Source organism: Austrofundulus limnaeus, unplaced genomic scaffold, assembly GCF_001266775.1.
Source record: "Austrofundulus limnaeus strain Quisiro unplaced genomic scaffold, Austrofundulus_limnaeus-1.0 Scaffold42, whole genome shotgun sequence".
In the NCBI taxonomy this organism is placed as follows: domain Eukaryota; kingdom Metazoa; phylum Chordata; class Actinopteri; order Cyprinodontiformes; family Rivulidae; genus Austrofundulus; species Austrofundulus limnaeus.
In genome coordinates, this window is record NW_013952444.1 from 234,903 (window position 1) to 253,952 (window position 19,050).

The 19,050-nt window shown below is 40.1% G+C and overlaps 1 protein-coding gene across 1 annotated transcript in view; it reads right to left on the minus strand.

The window, feature by feature from the left end:
- The window catches only part of insra (insulin receptor a), a gene marked incomplete at its 3' end in the record, with an annotated part of 50,227 nt that continues 31,177 nt past the window's right edge, over positions 1-19,050 (minus strand). The window contains 18 exon segments of the mRNA XM_014007417.1: positions 1-614; positions 1,808-1,942; positions 3,267-3,396; positions 3,617-3,776; positions 4,093-4,203; positions 4,452-4,681; positions 5,672-5,739; positions 5,831-5,930; positions 6,576-6,735; positions 8,449-8,588; positions 8,678-8,964; positions 9,697-9,895; positions 11,261-11,428; positions 14,734-14,987; positions 15,336-15,462; positions 18,037-18,251; positions 18,566-18,710; positions 18,901-19,040. Of these exon segments, the coding sequence (XP_013862871.1) occupies positions 257-614; positions 1,808-1,942; positions 3,267-3,396; positions 3,617-3,776; positions 4,093-4,203; positions 4,452-4,681; positions 5,672-5,739; positions 5,831-5,930; positions 6,576-6,735; positions 8,449-8,588; positions 8,678-8,964; positions 9,697-9,895; positions 11,261-11,428; positions 14,734-14,987; positions 15,336-15,462; positions 18,037-18,251; positions 18,566-18,710; positions 18,901-19,040 (3,127 nt within the window).

The following is a 19,050-nucleotide window of genomic DNA, read 5'->3' on the forward strand; positions in this document are numbered from 1 at the left end:
ATATATAAAGTACAATCATGAACAATAAGAGACGCAGGAGATTTGTCCTTAAATACAAAAAAAGTGTCTCGAGGCGTCCGCTGTGCGTGGACTTTCTGTAGTGTTTGTGGCATCTGGAGAGAAAAATAAGGTCCTGAGTTTTGCATTGAGGGGCGTCTGAGGAGAAAGTGATAAAAGTGAGATTTCTATAAAATTGGAACAAAAAAAAAGAAGAAGAGAAAAATAGATTTGAATCTGCTCCTGGGTGTGTTGTTTGTTAGGAGGGGCTGGACCGCGGCAGGGCCAGTATCCGTCCGTTGGTCTTGCCCCCGTTCATGTGCGTGAACGGGATGTGGTGCTCCTCGTAGCTGCCCCTCAGTCCCATGGAGGACAGCTCGTCCCTGTCCGAGCACTGCTCGTTGTGCGAGTACGAGGAGGGGTCCAGCGGGATGCTCTCCATGTTCTCCATGTCCAGGTCGAAGTCCTCGCACTCCGGCGGCTTGTTCTCCTCGCTGTAGAAGAAGGAGACCTCGCGGAAGGTGGGGTGCAGGTCGTCCTTCAGCATCTCGATGATCTCCTGGAAGGTGGGCCGCATCTTGGGGTTGTACTGCCAGCACATCTGCATCAGGTTGTGTCTGCAGGAAGTGGGGATCATGTTAACATGCTCTCCTTCTATTTCATATGAATTCTTATCATTTTAGAGACAAATCATGATTTAAATCCTTCTTTTCACATTTAAATCAATCAGCTGCGGTCCATTTAAAGTGGAACTGCATTCTACTTTGATAGATGTTTACAACCATATAACAGTGTAGAAATGCTTTTTTTACGGTCCTGTCCTAATAAGGGCAGAAATGAAAACCTGTGTGTGTACGTATTTGTTTTGGCTACATAGTGAGGACCATGTAAGGTTTTTAAGGTTAAGTTTGAGGTCATTTTTGGAAAGTGAGGACATTTTCCCGGTCCTCACTTTATTTGCAGCTCTGCTGTGCTTTACTAGTTAGGTTTAGAGGTGTGGTGTGAAGTTCTGGTTCAGGTTAGGGTTAGCTATAGACTAGTAATGGTTAATTTTAGTGAAAATGTCTGGGTTAGGCATAAAGACAATTACAAAAATGAGTGGAAGTCAATACAAAGTCCTCAGTTTGATGCAAATACAAGGATGTGTGTGTGCCCTTGTTTTTGCTACTTGGTGGGGATGATTTTTCAGGAAAATACAGCCTCGTGGGGACCGGATGCTCCATGGATTCAGGCTGATTTTGGGTGGGGGTGAGGTTTAGGACCAAGGTGTGAATTGAATTTAGGTTAGTTTTAGGCTCAGGTGAGGTTAATCTGTGAGGTTAATTTTAGGGTAAATGGTCAGGGTTAGGCTACAAAATTTCCAAAAAATGAATGAAAGTCAATGGAAAGTCCCCACAAGGCTAGAGAGACATAGTAGGTGTGTGTGTGGTTTGGTAAGTTAGTGAAGGCCCAGTTGTGAGGGGCCTGAGCTTTAGCTACATGTTGATTTATGGGATAGGAAGTGATTTTTTATTTTCAGCCATCACAAAGTTCCCCATCCTGCTCCATAAACCCTCACTAATCCAAATCCCAACACCTCCCACTTCGGTTCAAAGTAATATCCGTGGGTCCTTCCATCACAATAATTGCTTTATTTGTAAATCAACTCAATGCTGCTCTGTTTGAACTTTAAAACACACTGTCGTTTTGTCATCAGGGCTGAAATAAACGCTTTGTTTTATTAATTTCTTATATGTTTCGTGAGAACAAAATGTCAGAAATCAAAAACAAAAACACTTCAGTTCGTTTCATTTCCTGCATCTGTACTCACAGTCTGTCAGCGCAGTTGTCAGGCCGGTCCAGGAAGCCTCCGTCCATGACGAACTTGAGGACCTGCTCGTTGGACAGGCCCTGGTACGGCTGCTCAGCCAGAGTGCTGATCTCCCACAGCACCACCCCGAACGACCTGGTAAACAGGGACAAAGAGGACGCGCCGCTTAGACACCTGACTGAGTAAATCTGTCTGTAAACAAGCGGCGCGAGGCTCGGTGAGGGAGAAGCTTTGCTGGGATCGGCCTGGGCGCCTGTTATTGTTTCACATGTGAATGTTGGTCACATATTCACAGAATGATTTAGTGTCCATATTATTGTTTTATTTTTCTGCTTTATTCATTAGAAATTTTCTGTACTCTTTATACTATTTTAGCTCTTTATATTTCAAAACGTTCAGCTCATTCAGGAGATAGGTGCTATGACTCTTTAGCTTTTGGATTTTTTTAACTTTTCAAAAATTATTTGTTTTCCCTATAGAAATACATTAAAGTGCCTGTGACATGCATATTCTTCAAATACAAAAAGTCAAAGAAAACATCTTTATATTTAAAAAGTTGGAATAATACACACGATTTTACCCATTTTGTCCCATAACTGGCATATTTTCTTTGAACTTTGCTCAGACAAAGTGAAACAGGAAGTGACATCAAAGGGGAACTCTTTAACAAAGAAAACTCTGGTCTTTGTTTATTGAAAGAATATTATTTAAACTCTGACTCTTCTCCATCTTATTGACAGTGACTCAAAATAATCTCAAGAAACATCAGATTCTTCTCTACAGTCTGGGTTGTTGGCTGTTGTAGCAACGCTCTGTTCACATGCAGACATTCCCCTTTGACATCACTTCCTGTTACTTCACAGGCAAATATCTCAACAACTCTTCATCTCAGCAACATGAAATTTCTTTTGCAATATTTTGTCAATGTCCTCTTTCTAAAAATGCATTCAAATGTATTACGAAAATTTGACATCACAGGCACTTTAAGATCTCTCTAAAACATTGTCCTGTTTGCGCTATTTTTGTCTTGTTGCAGTACTTTTAGCTACTTTTGGCTAGCTGTTGCTACTTTTTATGTTTAGCAAATCATTTGTTACTTTTAGCTTTGAGCTAGCCTTTTGATGTTTTGTTTGTAGCTAGCTTTTTGCTACTTTTAGCTTTTAATAAACAATTTATTACTCAGTTTGTAATTAGCCTTTTGCTTAAAAAAGGGCAAAAATATTTATTTCACACATTTCGTGCTAGAGAGAAAGTTATGTTTACTTCAACTAGTATTTTGCTACTTTTAGCTAGCACTTTCTGTCATTCTGGCTCCGAGCTATTTTCTTTTCCTCCCTTCAGCTCGTTTTCAGTTTCTTCAGCACATTTTAGCTGCCGTTCAGCACCTCAGAGTTCTACAGATAAGCTGGAAGTGAGCAGTATTTTTAGCAGTTGTGTGTTAAAGAGGACTGTGACTGACCAGCAGTCTGAATTTGCGGTGAAGACGCCGTCCTTCAGAGACTCAGGAGCCATCCACCGGACCGGCAGCAGGCCCTTCCCTCCCTTCCTGTAGTAGTCCGTCTCGTAGATGTCTCTGGTCATACCGAAGTCTGTGAAGGAGAGATAATCATCAGAGTCTGGATTTTTTTGTCGTCTATAAAGCTTCAACCACTTCTATAAATACCATTTCCTTCTTTTTTTTTTTAGTTCAATTGTGTTCAGCGTTTTTATATTTTACCACCTGGGACCAAATGTCAGGAAAGGTCAAACTCTGCACAAACCAAGTCAAACCAAAGCTAAAACTTGAGTGTTGGATGGACGAAAACTCGCCTCCGATTTTGACGGTCAGATCGTGAGCCACCATGCAGTTTCTGGCTGCCAGGTCTCTGTGGACGAACTTCTTGGCGTTGAGGTAGGCGATGCCGTCTGCGATCTCTGCCGCCATTTGGACCATCTCCTTCAGGGTGGGCGGAGGACGTCCAGGGTTATTCTGAGGGACGCAGACAAAATATTTTTACACCGTCTGTTTCACTCGACTAGTTCCTTCCAAAGTTAACCAATGGTTGTTTTTAAAATCGTCTGTGTTTGCAAATCGCCGCTTTTCTAAGTGAAACTATTTATGATACACATCTTAAAAGGATCTTATCTGTTAATAAAAACAGGTGATTTCTGTGTGAACATGAAAAAGCAGACATTTGAATATAGATAACAACATTAAGAACTTCATGTTCTATTTCTCTCCATAAAAAGCAGAAGTGAGGCGGAGGAAAACCAGAAGTGCAACCCGACCTGAAACATCTGATTACCTCAGCGTCGGGTCGCAGGGAGCGCAGGTAGCTCTTCAGGTCTCCGTGGGTCATCAGCTCCATCACCACTAACGTGGGCTGGCCCTTCGATACGACGCCCAGCAGACGCACCTGAGACGAAGCGAGCAGGTTTTATCAAGACGTCATCTAATTTTGTCACATTATGTCACATTAAACAAACAGTAAAAATGACAGCCTGTCCTGTGAAGCCTTCCTGCAGCTAACCGTAGCAGTGATCCGACGTGCACATGTTCAGACTGCGGTCCACTGATTCAAACCCCACCCTGTTCTTTCACCCCTCATCAGTAAACCACACACTAAGTCCTCTCCGAGGCGAAAACAAAGACGTCTCTCTTTACCACATGATGGCAGCTGAAGGCCTTCATGACCGAGGCCTCGTTCAGGAACTCGATTCTCTCCCGCAGGCTGGCCGACTCGTTCACCGTCTTCACCGCCACCCGCGTCTCCCCCTCGCCCTTGATGATGTCCTTGGCGATGCCCTCGTAGACCATGCCGAAGGAGCCCTGCCCCAGCTCGCGCAGGATGTTGATCTTATCGCGGGGCACCTCCCACTCGTCCTCCTCGTACACTGCAACAAGCACATTGTGATGGTGACAAACTCCTTACAGACCTGAAACCTGGACCAGCAGCTGGAGCTTAATAATTGCTTCGAAACATTTAAAATTACTGAAATATTATGAGTCTGTTAAAGGGAGCCCTAACCTTTTCTATTATCAAATGTCTCAAACTGTAGAAGCAAACAAGGCATGAAATTTAATTTAGTTTAGGTTAGTGGTGAAATCATGAAGTGTTTTAATTTAGGAATTAAAATGCAAAAATAGGGTTAAATTTTTAACACTGAGCCCTTTTGTGCACAGTGAGAAAGATGTCACAATAAAAGTTTAAATTAAATGTCTTGTCAGTGTTTTAATGTTAAGAAGACAAGTTAACGGTGCAACATTTAATTGACTGATTTTGAGCCATAACTGAGAAAAAAAGACAAACTGTTGGTGCTTCTAGCATTTTTTTCTATGAGAGATAAAACAATATATTAATCTCCCATAAAATGAATCACAAATTGATTATTAATTGCATTAAAATACAGCTTTAACTGTGTCTTGCCCCCCCCCCCCCGAGTTAAAATGACTACTTTCAAAGTTTTTCCTCATTAAATCATCCGAATGCATAAATTAATTTTACACAAAGATACATTTTTAATATTTTCTGTATTTTAAAATTACTAATGCACCTGAGGATTTGTTAGCTATCACAGCTTCTATATGATATTTATGTTTCTCATGTGATCCTGCTGCAGCGCGCCCTATTATATTTATTAAAATATTTTGTGTAATTATAATCTCTGGAGTGAACTAAATTGGACTAAAAAAGGTTTGAGCCGAGTCACTAATTTTCTTAAGTTTGCTTTAATTAATTATTAATTTTGAACATCAAATAAAACTAAACACATAGAAACCAGGACACCCTTTCTTACCACTGTACGTGGGCTGTGTTTGGAATAAAATGCTAAAATCCTTTTATAAATCCAGCCTTAACATCACTGATTAAAAGATTCACTTACCGTCATTAGTGCTGAGATACTCAGGATTTGAAGAGGCGTAAATGGGACCACTAGGCCCTTGAGTTTGACTGAACGAACAAAAAGGAAAACAACACATTTAATAAACACACTGGCTAAATAAAAACACTGAGAGCTGAACAGGATGTGATGGTTACACACCTCTTACTGAACAGGATAAATCCTGTGCCGGACACAAGCACCAGGAGGATGACGCAGATGATCGGCCCGATGATGATCTTCACAATGTAGAGAGGATCGCCTGTTCAAAAAAATAAATAAATAAAAAATAAACATCCGCCCGAAGCGTGTCACATTTCAGGTGAAAAACAGAAACAAGCTGCTCAGAACAAACCCGTAGAAGTACGATCCATATGCTGCTGTGAGAAGGGAAACTCCTTCAGGATCGATTAGTAGCATCTTGTGATTTACTGAAGATGAAACGTGATAATGTTCCAACTTTGTCATTTATTCTAATTTCTATATATAATTTCTCTCTCTATATATATACATATTTACTGTATATAAATTATTATTATTAATCAATAAGCATAATTTAAAGTTAAATTACAGTCCTGTTTAGTAGATAATAAGAACTTAATGGGATTAAAAACACGGCAAAGGTTTTCAATAAATAAAAGTAAAATTTATATACTACAATTATCATTTTTTGAGCTTAAAAGGCATAAAAATGTAATCATCAATAACCTGTGTATAATATTACTCCACCCCCACCCCACACACACACACACACTTTATGGATGATTTTTAGGGTTAAATTTCTAGTATTATACATGAATAAATACAGTATGTGTGTATGTGTGRGTGTGTGTGTGTGTGTGTGTGTGTGTGTGTGTGTGTGTGTGTGTGTGTGTGTATAAGTTATTAATTTATCCATTCGACTTACTTGGATCTTGAACATAGAAGAAAGTAGGTTCGGTCCAAGATCCGTTTCCAGCCAGAGAGGTGGCCCGAATCCTCACAGTGTAATTCCCAGGATGCATCACTTTCAGTCTGCAACCTTTAATAGATCTGTACATGTTCCTCGACACACAGTAGTGCAGTTCCTGCAGGAATCAAATGAGCGTTCACCCCCTGGGTAGTAGTTTCATTCAATTCTAACTTTTAGGTACAGTGTGTAGGATTTGTTGTTTTCAGCGACATCTAGTGGTTGAGTGGTTGAATCATCCTCCCTGGTCCTCCCCCCACCCCCACCCTCCGCTTCCAAACGCTACGGTGTCTCTCAGGTGTCAAAAACCTTTGATAATTCCAACCGCGATGTCTACCAGCAGCTTCAGGACTAGTGATGTTTCAAGTGGTAAGATAATGAGCTTTAATAAGTAAAATTATACCAGCTATGTTTACATGCACAAAATCTTTTAATCGGATTGAAATGTATTCAGATTAAATAATCTGAATGTACTGTTTACATGGACACAATCCTATCATGAAAAGTGTTTACATGCACTGGACTTTTACTCAGAATAAAAGTCCGGACATGCGCAGTGTTGTAAACGTTCAGCTCTACTTCCGTGTTACAAACATAAACAAAGCTCCTCTGTGCCTCAGGACGGACCCGTGTCAGCTTTTAATAACGGTAGAGACGCCGTTACACCTGGGTTGAGCTGCAGCCTGCAGATGAAGCAATACGTGCTTTTTATTTTTATTTTTTGCGAAGCAACGTCTGCTGTTTGCCTCCTTTTTCATCTGTTAAGAGAGAGAGGAGGAAAAGTTTAGCACGGTGCTGTGCAGCTGGAGCTCTGCTGTCCCACCGGATGAAAGTCAGCAGACATGCGCACAGGTCAGTTTTCTACAATCAGAATAAGATGATCCGATTAAGTGTTTGCATGAACGTCATTCCGATTATCAATCGGCATAACCCACCCTTTTCATTCGGATTAAAAATTCATTCGGATCGAGCTCAATCAGATCAGAATAATCAGAACAGGCTGTTTACATGACGCATTTTTATTCCGAACGGCTGTTTAATGCGATTACTTTTGTCCATGTAAATGTAGCTAATGACAGATAACAAATATTACATTTATAGTATTACAACTAAAACAGTTTTTGACGCCGCCACCGCAGTTTGTCCTTCATGAGCCTTCGAAGACAAGATGGCGATGCAAGATGGCGGCTGCCTGTGTGGCGACCCGCGACCATGGAGATATAAACAACTTTTTATAAGGTAAAAATAATAAACAAGGTCTTTGTCTGCAATGATTAGACATGTTTTTTTATTATTGTCATTAGTGATTATCTCAATTTCGGTTAAAAGAATTGACAAAATCCTACGCACTGTTCCTTTAAAATAACATTTTCATCAATTACATGTTGTTGTTTTTACTTGTGGTTCAACTTGTTTATTGTTTTTGCTTCTTATTAGGGTGGAAAAAACCCAATACTTTCAAATAAAAATGTTCTCCACAGAAAATAAGTTCAATTCGATTAAACAAATGTTTGTTTTTACCCATTTCCCTGACAACTAAAACGCGGAGCGAAGCAAAGAAAAATGACTGTCATTAGGGCTAAATCAAACAAATAACAGCCAGTTACAAAACACAATCATGAGCTCTTTATGTTTCTGTGCTTTACAGAGCTCAGAGAAGGACAAATTTAATTTATCACTCATAATCTGTTGGATGAGAAAGTCAGTGCTTTTAATGTGAATCAGAGGAGACACGGAGTGACCCCGCAGACATTAATGATCTGCAGCTTCAGGTGTTTCCCTCTTCTGTTCATGTTTCAGTACCAGATAATAACAAATGTTGTGTTTTTACCTCAGAGTCTCCCTGTCTCTTGTAGTTCACTTCATACAGGATGATGATACCGTTGGGGGCTGCAGGTTCGTGCCAACTTATGTGCACCGTGTTTTCTGACACGTCGTGAGTGATGGGACCCAAGATATCATCAGCTTTATCTGCAGAGAACAAAGTACGGGTTCGTACGGTTCGTTTGAACGAATAAAAGGATGATGAGTTACACGGTTTGGCACAAACGTTGTCGTACCCTCGGGCATGGTGCGGGCGCTGACGTACGCCGCCATGCTGCAGCGGGTCTGTTCCGTGGGGTGGTTGCAGGCGTGGATTTCGATCTGGTAGCTGGTGAAGTGGCGCAGGCCGGAGATGACCGTGGTCTCCTTGTTAGGGACGAAGACCATCGTCTTGGTGCCTTCGAAGTTCTCCTCGTCCTCGTCGTCCGGGATGCCCGTGGCCCCGGTCGGGCTGGGGGCGGTGGTGAGGAAGGGGTGCGTTCGGTTGGCGATGCCCACCATGGAGCGCCTATGCCTGGAGCGTCTGGAAGAGAACTTAATGTGTTACAGGGTTCCCACACCTTGGTCAACATCAAATTCAAGGGACTTTCAAGGACTTTCCAGAACCAATTTCCTCAAACTCAAGAAACACGTGTGATGGCATTTACCTACTGCAGAATGTTACCAATAAACAGGTTTAATATCGTAAATTCAATGAAAAACTGAACAATAGAACTTGTTCAGTCAGAATCAATGAAAGAAAGTGGATTAAATGTTTACCCTACATTCATATCTACAATACAAGAACATGTAATTATATCCTGGGAGGTTTGGCAGCTCAGTTTGGGAGGAGGGGATGTGAACATGTCCAGATGCTCAGTGAGGACAGGAGGAGCTGTGGTGCTCTCACCTGGGCTCAGAAAGAAAGACCCGCCCTACTCTGCTCTGATTGGCTAAAACTATCACTATGGGTCACATTAGTTGTTGAAAGCCATGTCAGTTTACTGTAATCTTGAGTTATCTACCGTAACAAATCTGTTTGTTTTTTTTAACATTTGATGAAAATCAGTTTGAATAGAGAACTTCAACCCCCCAAAAACATTCAAGGACTTTCCAGGACAAGTGTAATTTTTGGTTGTTTTTAGAAACTTTCCAGGGCATTAAAATCTTTTTTTCCCCCAAATTCTCAAACTTTCAAGGATTTCAAGGACCCGTGGGAACTCTGGTGTTATTAAATTTACAGGGAAATAAGCTGAGCACTGATCAGGACACCTACTTGATCTCAAAGACTTCGTTGTGAAGGTAATTCTCAAAGGTCTTTCGGTACTCTGAGTCCTCCTTCTCCTTCTTGAGCTCCTTGTCGGTTTTCGGGCAGGCGCAGCATCTCGTCCCCTGGCCCTGCTCCTCGGTCTGGTTCCACTTCTGCTCCTCGTCGCTGTCCACCTGAGTGGGCACCCGCGACGGTAACTTCATCCCTGGCAACGGACGAGGTGGACAAAGAGGGAATTAATGTGACGACAGGTGCGGTAAACAAACACGGAGCGATTTAAAGACCAGTGTCCACATGAACACGCCCGCCTGCAGGACCCGTCTGTCATTGTCATCTCCAGGTCTCCAACCCCTCTGCAGCGGAGACAAATGATCACTGACACAGTCTCCCTGCAGGCTCCAGGAATACGAAGAAAGTCGAGTTTTGTGCTCAGAGAAATGGGCACCGGTGGCAACTGACTGACATGGGGCATCAAGCCGCAACTAAAATATTTTTGTGTGAACTTCATCTGAACTTGAGATCTGAACAAGACGAGTTTTATTCAGATTTCTAGAGACCAGTTTATTAAATTCATACAGACGTGTCTCTTTGTGAACTTTACTGCCATCTTGAACTCATCTGTGCTGCTGTAAAAGTGTCAGATCCATCACTGTATCTTCTTTATTAATAAAAGTCAAGGCCTTAAGGGCATCGGTGTTATAAAATAATAAACTAAGTGATGTCTTGACTTCATCGCACCGTTTTCTCCGCGTATTAGTGAATAAAGTACGGTTGCTTGTGTTTTGGGAAAACTGACACCCGATATGTCACTCAAATTACTCCAACAGGTTGAGGGGTTGCCAGGAGTTCAGGGTTTTAGGTAAATTAGGTTTGTTTTGCTGACTCGAGGGTCTAAGCAAAGCTCACTGTCCTGCATGATGTAAAAGCTCCTCTGCTCCAACACACCTGATCTGAATGAACCGGCGATAAACAAGCTTCTTTAATTGTTAAACCAGGTGTGTTGGAGCAACGGAACAAGTCCCAACTAGGCCTATCACAATAAACAATCAATCAATTAATCGTACGATAAATTAAATTGAGGAAGAGAAATTAAAATGAAGACTATTTTCATTCGCCTGCTTTTTTGTTTTCTTCATGTCTCCCTCTTTTTTACTTCTTATCGTAGAGAGGAATGAACTCAGGTGTCAGGTATTTGCCAGGTGCATTGCCTCCTAAACTGTAGCATGAGAGCCCGTGAACAGGCATTTAGCCAGAGGAGCGTCTTCAGGTTTCTGACACCTTCATTCAGCTGCAACACCTTGGGATTGCCAACAGTTTTTTTTCTTTTTACACTATGTAAATTTTAATGTAAACTTCTATAAACAGGGGTTGTTATATCATTATATTAGTTTAAACTGGTCTCCAACAATATTATCGTTTATCGCCATAACTTCTGAGACGATTTATCGTCCAGTAAAATTTGTTATTGTAACAGTCCCAACATGCAGGACTAGGACTGGACACCTCAGTCTGAACACAGACCCTCAACACATAAGAAGCCCCAGAAACAACCACAAGCGGTGTGCCTCACCCTTCTGGCAGTAGTCAAACTTGTAGAGCTCGCTGGCTTCGGGCTGCCGCTGGTAGAAAACCAGGTAGTGAGAGATGTTTCCGTTGGGGTCATTGGGAGGTTTCCACTTCAAGATGATCTGTGAGGAGGAGTTGGACGAGGAGATGGGGTCCAGTGGGACTGACGGTTCTGCAGAAAAGAAATACATACAACAGAATTAATGTCTTTAGAGCAAAAGAGCGTTTGTTGAAACTAAGACACGCTCGATGCTCAATGACATGTCACAACTTAGAGGATTAAAAAAAGAGAGATTATGATAGACTACAATTTTAATTTACATAATAATCACTAAACATATATATTTAATTCATTTTTAAATCTATATTTCATTGTTTAAAACAGTTTTTTTATTAACATTGAACTGAATCTGAAGTTTTTAAACATTAATATATAAGTAAGCAGGTTTTGTTTGTAAATATACTTCAGCTTAATTAGGTTTTGATTTTCTTTCTTAAATTTAAGGCAAATAATTTCAGAGGGGTGGGGGAATATATTCAGTAAAAATGTAATTTGGTGATAATGAATTAAATGTTTACATTACAAAGAGAATTTCTTCTCTTTTGGCTTTTAACCCAGAGTGATTTAGCATCTGTGTCTTAATATTCTACTCTTTTCTGGTATCTGTGATTTTTGTTCTGTTGTTTTGTTTTATATATTTGTACGGCACTTCAGTCAGCTGCTATGTTGTTTTTAAGGTGCTTTAGAAATAAAGTGGTATAGTATGGTAAAGTGCTTTAAATCGTGTCACGCTTGGCACAAATCTGGATAAAAATCACTGATGATCGAAGAGAAGTGCTGTTTCGATTTGATTTGCATTTGGGGTTGCAGCAAGATAATTTAGCACTTACTGGCACAGCGTTGGTCTGCGACTCGCAGCTGCTTGCTCTGGGTTTTCCCCCCAATTTTGGGTTTTGAGTATTAAACCATTTGATGTTTGTTTTGTGTAAAGAAACATGAAGCCTTCTGGTTTCGTTCGTATGGCCTTCGAGCCACGAGAAAATAAAAACCACGGGGAAATTAATAAGTGCTGTAAGTGTTTTCATGGAGCTTTTAACTGGCTGATCTGTATTCTTGTTTTTTTTATCACTGCCTTCTCCAAGTGTTAAAATATGGTTTGATTTATTTATACTAACTAATAAAGAAAAGCAGCATTATTTCTCAAAGTTATTTTAATTCAATAAAAAAAATTTCATTAGATGTTTATTAAGCTGTCATCCTGAAAATGAATAATCTTTGTTTTGATCCAAATTCACAACAGGAATCTTGTTTTTCGCATCAGTCATTGTCAGCTAACTGCATGAGTTCAGTCACGTGTGAGCATTTAGTCATATGTGTGCTGCTGTTGGAAGGATTAAAACTTATAAAAACAGCTTGAGTCCCTAATACCAGTTTTACTGTGGACTATTTTATTAGATTATACTCATGTTTAGTGAGGGCTGTCAGCTTGTGGAAAAAACAACTAGAAAAACTGCATTTTCTGCAAAAAGTTTCTGTAAATGCTGAGTGTTGAGAAAAGCTGAAACTGAGTTTTTAAAAGGTAAAAGAAGCAGAACACATGCTAAAAGCTTGAAGGGAAAAATACTAGATAAAAATAAAAGGAGCAAAAGGATAGCTAAAAGTTTAATGTAGCAAAAAAGTATCATAATTAGCTAAAAGTAGAAAAGCAGTAGCTAGCAAAATGTTATATAGGAGCAAAATACTAGCCAAAAGCAGGAAAACACAAGGTGAAAGCTTGTAAAAAGGTTTAGTTAAAAGCTAAAAATAGCAAAAGCTTGGTAAAAGTAGCAAAGGATTAGATAAAATTGCAAAAAAAAGTTAACTAAAAGATAAAAACAAAAGGCTAGCAACAAGCTAAAAGTAGAATAAGTAGCATAAAGCTAACTAAAAACCTAAAATAACAAAACCTAGCTACTAGCAAGTAGCAAAAGAAAACAAAAACAGAGCAAGCACAGTAGAAATTTCAAAGAAAATGATTTGATAAGAAGGAATTGAAGAGGTCTTCATGTATTTTAATGAAAAAATATTAGTAAATAAAGTAAAAATATTTCGAACGGTACAAAAACGACTCATCGGTCATTAGGGCTATATCATAGCACTCATCTCCTGTATGAATTTAACATTTTGATATTTGAAAAGACTAAAAGGTCATTGACTTCTATGGGAAGAGTGTGTGGGCAGTGCTGCATCACACATGTCTGTGGGTAAATTTGATTGAAGGCTGAGGAGGAAGAGAGTCACAGAGTGATTATGTTGTCCTTGTTTCATTACGATGCCACTGACTGGTCTGACCGCATTGTCAGACAAAGTTTCACCGGCTGCAGATTATGTGTAATGACAGCTTTGCCCTGCTGATCAGACAGAGACCAGGAGCCCGGAGCGTCTGCCACACAGGCAGAAAACAGCTCTCCCTTCACGCCACGCTCACCCGCCGATGCTGGAAGCCAGTTTTGTTGCGAGCGAGGGATGTCATTTTTTGATGCGGTTTTTACAAGGAAGCGTCTGAAAGGAAGACAGCTAGACAGGCCACCATAACTCTGATACTGCATGCACACTGTGGGCGGCAAAGTACATCAAGTACTGAGGAAGAGTTTCATAATTGCTGCAGGACTCTCTAAGGCAAGATGTGTCCCTGTAGGTCAGTGGTGTAGTATAATCAACTGGCTTTTTTCTTTCTTGTTTTCGTGACAAGGACATTTTACACTGACTGAGACACAAAAACAAAAAATAATATTTTTATACAGGAAGACTTTAACTTTTTCCACTCTTAACTATGAGCCGAAATGTTTACAACCTGTCCAGAACTGACAGGATCATGTCATGGATAAACAGTGTTTCTCCTACTTTTGAACACAAAATGATGACCGACAGCAGAAACACTAGTATTTATAAAAAGCGTGCAGCTTTTTTTTAAAATAAAAACTATACAACAAGAAAATGCCTGCCATTTAATTTGCATTACTTCGATCTTATATTTCTTGTATCTAAAAATTAGAGATCAACCGATACAGGTTTTTGAAGGCCGATACCGATACCAATTTTTTTGACATCAGTCTAACCGATACGCCGATAAGTGCAGCTGATTTTTTTTGGTCGATTCTTGAAGCCGATACTGCCTTTTCTTTCTCCCTTAACATGATAAAAATAAGAATGATAACAAATGCTGCATAAGTTTTAATTTAAAAGAAAACAAACAAACAAAAAAATAAAAACATTTATTAACCGATACAGATATAAGGAAAAAACGCAAATATCGGCAGGCCGATGTATCGGTCGACCCCTACTAAAAATACACTTAAGATATCTTGAATAATGATGTCATTTAAGATAATATATGATGCAAGGTCCAAAAGGACAAATAAGAACAGTAGGGCAACTTTTTTTCCCCCTTCTACATCTGGAGAGAATATCAAACGTTTACACAACCACAGTCTTACTGGTGGCGTTGGTGCGGACGTAGATGATGTCGCTTTTGGCTCCGAGGACCTGGTGATCGTCAGACGCAGACAGCTGGGTCTTCACCATTATGGCGTACTGCGTCCAGGGCTTCAGAGGCATGATGAGGTGACCCGGTTCAATCTGCTCCCTCTCCCCATCCGTGGCCCGCCGCGGAGGGTCCACATCTGCAATCACCCAGCTGTTGGAGCCGCAGGCGTCTTGCCCATCAAACTCTGTTACGTTCTGAAAAGGTCTGCGGAGGTGAAAAACAATAAACAATATCCAGATGAATGGAGCGTTATATACGTCGGCCTAAATTGCATTTTACCCAAGGAAGGATATTGGGTTTGAGTCATATATTTATATTTTTATTGCATTTTATCATTGGATTTATGGGAGCATTTAGGAAAATGGGAAAGGAGCTTTGCAACAAACGTGAGCGCAGTAAATTGCAGTGAGGAAATTCCAGGGTATTATCTGATGATTTGTGTGGCTAAACCAAGTTCAGATCAGAGCAAACAGAAAACATAAACAGAAGGATGTGACAACACAAGCTGAAAACATTAGATCCAGGTTTCTGATGCTCTGGAGATGAACTTACGCTTCTTTGTAGAGCACCATGAAGCCCAGCAGGTCTCTGAAGTCTGGCGGCCAGAAGGGTTCCCACTTGATCATAATCTTATCGCTCATGGTTCGGATCTGGGTGAACTTCAACCGATGGTTCTCACCTGACAGTACGAGGGGAAAGAAAATATTACGAGTTAATCATTTTAGTCTTTTAACTCATTATTAGAAGAACGTGTGAAGAAAACAGTAACACTTATAGATATGTATAATATAGTTAGCAACACATCTTGCATTTCACCTTCTCAAATGCATAATGTAGAAAGCTGATTCATCTTTCACAATATTAATTTCCAGGTTTTTATTTTTGTTTTTGCAATGCTGTTATTGCATATTTTGTGCTATTTTAGCCATTTACTCATCAAACAACTCATTCAGTGTTATAACTCTTGGTTTTTGTAACTTTAATACGTTTCCACTTTATTCAAAATAAAACTTCCCATAGAAAAAAAAGATCTCAATTTTTTTAACAATGTACTTAAGCATACTTTGCTCCATTTTTGTTTTCTTATGCTAATATTAGGCTTTAGCGACCTTTTCTAGCCATTTTCCCACCACACTTTTAGCTTCTAGCTTGCTATTTGCTAAATTTAGCTTTTAGGAACAGCAAATATTACTTTTAGCTAGCATTTTGAAACTTTAGCCTTTGCTAGCTTTTAGCTTCTTTTAGTTTTTTATAAACTCAGTTTCAGCTTCTTTAGCAAATTTCAGCAAACTTATTCAAGACATCCTGTATTTTCACAAAAACAGCAATTTCTCTAGTTAACCCATGATTTCTGGTTCTTAACTCATCTTTTTTTATTGTTCAAATGTAAAAAAAATACTACATTTGTCTCCGTTTGCTCATGTAGAACAGCAGAATACTATTTACTATATTATATAGTATTTATTTATAACACAAGGCTTTTATTTCATCCATTTATTTACGAGATTTTTCCTCAAAGGTCCCCTAGGGGTCAAGTTCAGCTGTGCTTCTGCATGGTTTTACTATATTTGTCAATGCACTCAGGGAAGAAGAAGGAAAAAAAAAAGCCATAAAAGATTTTCACCATCTCAGGGAATGCGCCTGAGATGCAGAATTCTGACTCACAACTCTGGTTTGTGACCTTTACAGCTGAGGTTTTTGTAGTTTCATATAAAAAGAAAACACTTTTAACCCAAACTAAACAGTAAAAACAAGCATAAGGAGTTGCCAAACCGTTGGAGAAAAAAAAAGAAAAAATCTTTTAAGAGACCCAATTTTTCAGTCAGGGAGTTATCCAAACTGTGTGCTTCAGTGCTAAGTGGACATTCTCTTCTGGACACAACAACCCCGTTGCTGTCGTCATGATGAAATTGCACCAAATAAACCTGAACTATTATTTGGAAAATCCCCTAAAGAAGGGCTATTCAACTGGCAGCCCGCGGGCCACATCTGGCCTGCGAGTGATCAAAATTTGTCCCACCAATTGGTTTATCTCTTAAGCCCAGTGGTGGATTTAGGATTTTTCTGAGTAAGGGGCCATCAAGGGACCACAATGATCATAGAGGGGCCAAATACCAATTTTACATGCATTTTTACAGTACATAGAAAAAATACTCTCAAACACATAGCAACGTCAGAGCTTCATATGTGAGTTGAAAGACTTTTTCAGTAGGATTGTTCAAATTTTAAGAAAAGAAGAAGACTTCCGTCATCTCGATTCATGCTGGACTTTTCTATTTGGCTCATTAGCGCCTCTATTGTTTGGACATGGAACTGCACCCAGCATCCTCGTTTTTTGGGCAAAGGTCAGATGAGTGACAGGACAGGGGCACTTCAGGGGCCAATCAAATTTCAGCAGGGGACAATGCCCCTGTGGCCCCGCCCCTAGAACCGCACCTGCTTAAGCCCAGCCCCTTCGGTTTTCTGCTTTAATTACTACAAGTTCTTTTAGTTAAACCTAAACATGTTTGATATCTACAGAAATATCAGAATCTTGGCTAAAAACTGGTAAAAACCATTTCTATGAACACTCAAGACAGTTAAAATTACAAGTAGTTGAAGAGAAAATTATGAAAGTGAAAATAAAATGGGTTTAAAAGTTGGCAAGTCACACATGTCAAAATAATATTTGTGTCAAATAACTGTGTCTTTTTGGTTTGATATTATATTGTTTTATTATCACTACTTTTATAGGGTTCTGTATGTTGTATCCATGGATGCAGCAAAATAAACTATTTCAAAGGTAACAGATCTTTGTAATACTTGGTTTATTTACATAATGACGTTAATTGCTGGATATTCGGCCCCTCAGCTGTTGACCTGCAGTAACCGTGGCCCCTGGGGCAGTTTAGTCGAATAGCCCTGCTCTAAAGCTTCATAAAAACTAAGATATTTCTCTCCCGTCCATTCAACTCAAACTATTCAATACATTGTAAAAAATACTTAAATCCACTGAAAGTATAAAAATAAAATAAAATAAAATAAAAGTCAAACCACCACTGTTGTAACAAACCAGAGCACTTTGTTCTGTTGGTTGTTCTTACTTAAACAAGATCAATAATAAAAGGTCTCCAGGAAGTTATGCGCAAACACAGGACAGGAAATGGCCATCATAACAATAACTGATTGAAACTGCGGGGCCTGACTCTGTGTTGTCTGTCGCTGTAGTAACTGCTTCACCAAATATCACGTCCGCAGGGGTTGAGTTTCTTACATGAGGCCTGGTCCCCGTTGGTCTTGAGAGCGATGTCGTTGGTGCTCTGCCGCCCTTTGGTTCCCGTCACGTTCTCCATCTCACGGATCTCCGACATGCAGAGCTTGGAGTTGTAGTGGAAAAAAATGCGCCCCTGCAGGATGGTTAGCTTGTGCTTGGACCAGTCCCAGAGCTGCCGGAGGTTCTGGTTGTCCAGGGCATAGAAGGAGTAGTTCCTGGAAAACAAGGCTGCATGAATATATTTGCAAGGGTACTTCAGAAACGAGTTTTGGTGTAACCAGAGCAGCAAAATTTAGTCTCAGATTTGAATCGAGCTGTTTGCACAACTTTGCTGTTTCCACTGCGAGAGTAGCCATTTGTTTGTACAAAAAAACATTGAGAATTTCTACTTTGTTTTGTTGAAAATCAAACCAAAAACAGCTGCCACAGAAATACATTTTGAAAAAGGTCAGTCCGCTTTTAACTCATAATTACAGGAGGAAGATGTGCATGGTGAGGATCAGAGACGACGAGGAAGATAGAATCTCACCCGATTTCCTGCTCCTCCCCACGAATAACACGGAGTTTACGGAAAAATGAGAGGGACACGAGGGCGTAGGACCGTCGCACCATCAGGTAGCCAGTGATCTCCTCCAGCTGGCCCAGACTGGCCTCCAGTTCAGCTGCGATGTTGTCTAAACAAAATTAAACACAAGCATTAAAAGGATTCAAAACCAAAGTAATCTGTAACAAACCATTCCGTGCAAATGTTCTATGATTTGTTTCTTTCTGACATTTCCTGGTTTTATGTTAATGCCAACATCCCTTTGTTTGTTGCTTTTTATGAGCAGATGTGATCTAATTCAACCAAACAAAAACACTCACTTCCTCCCCGCAGGTTGATAACCAGGCTCCCGTTGAGAACCGTGCAGCCTCTTAAAGCCTGGGCGGCAGTGACGGAGTCCACCGTTTTCAGACCCCTGCACACTTTGGGACAAGGTCCTGCGCAGGGTTTGCAGTGGAGCCTTTATGACA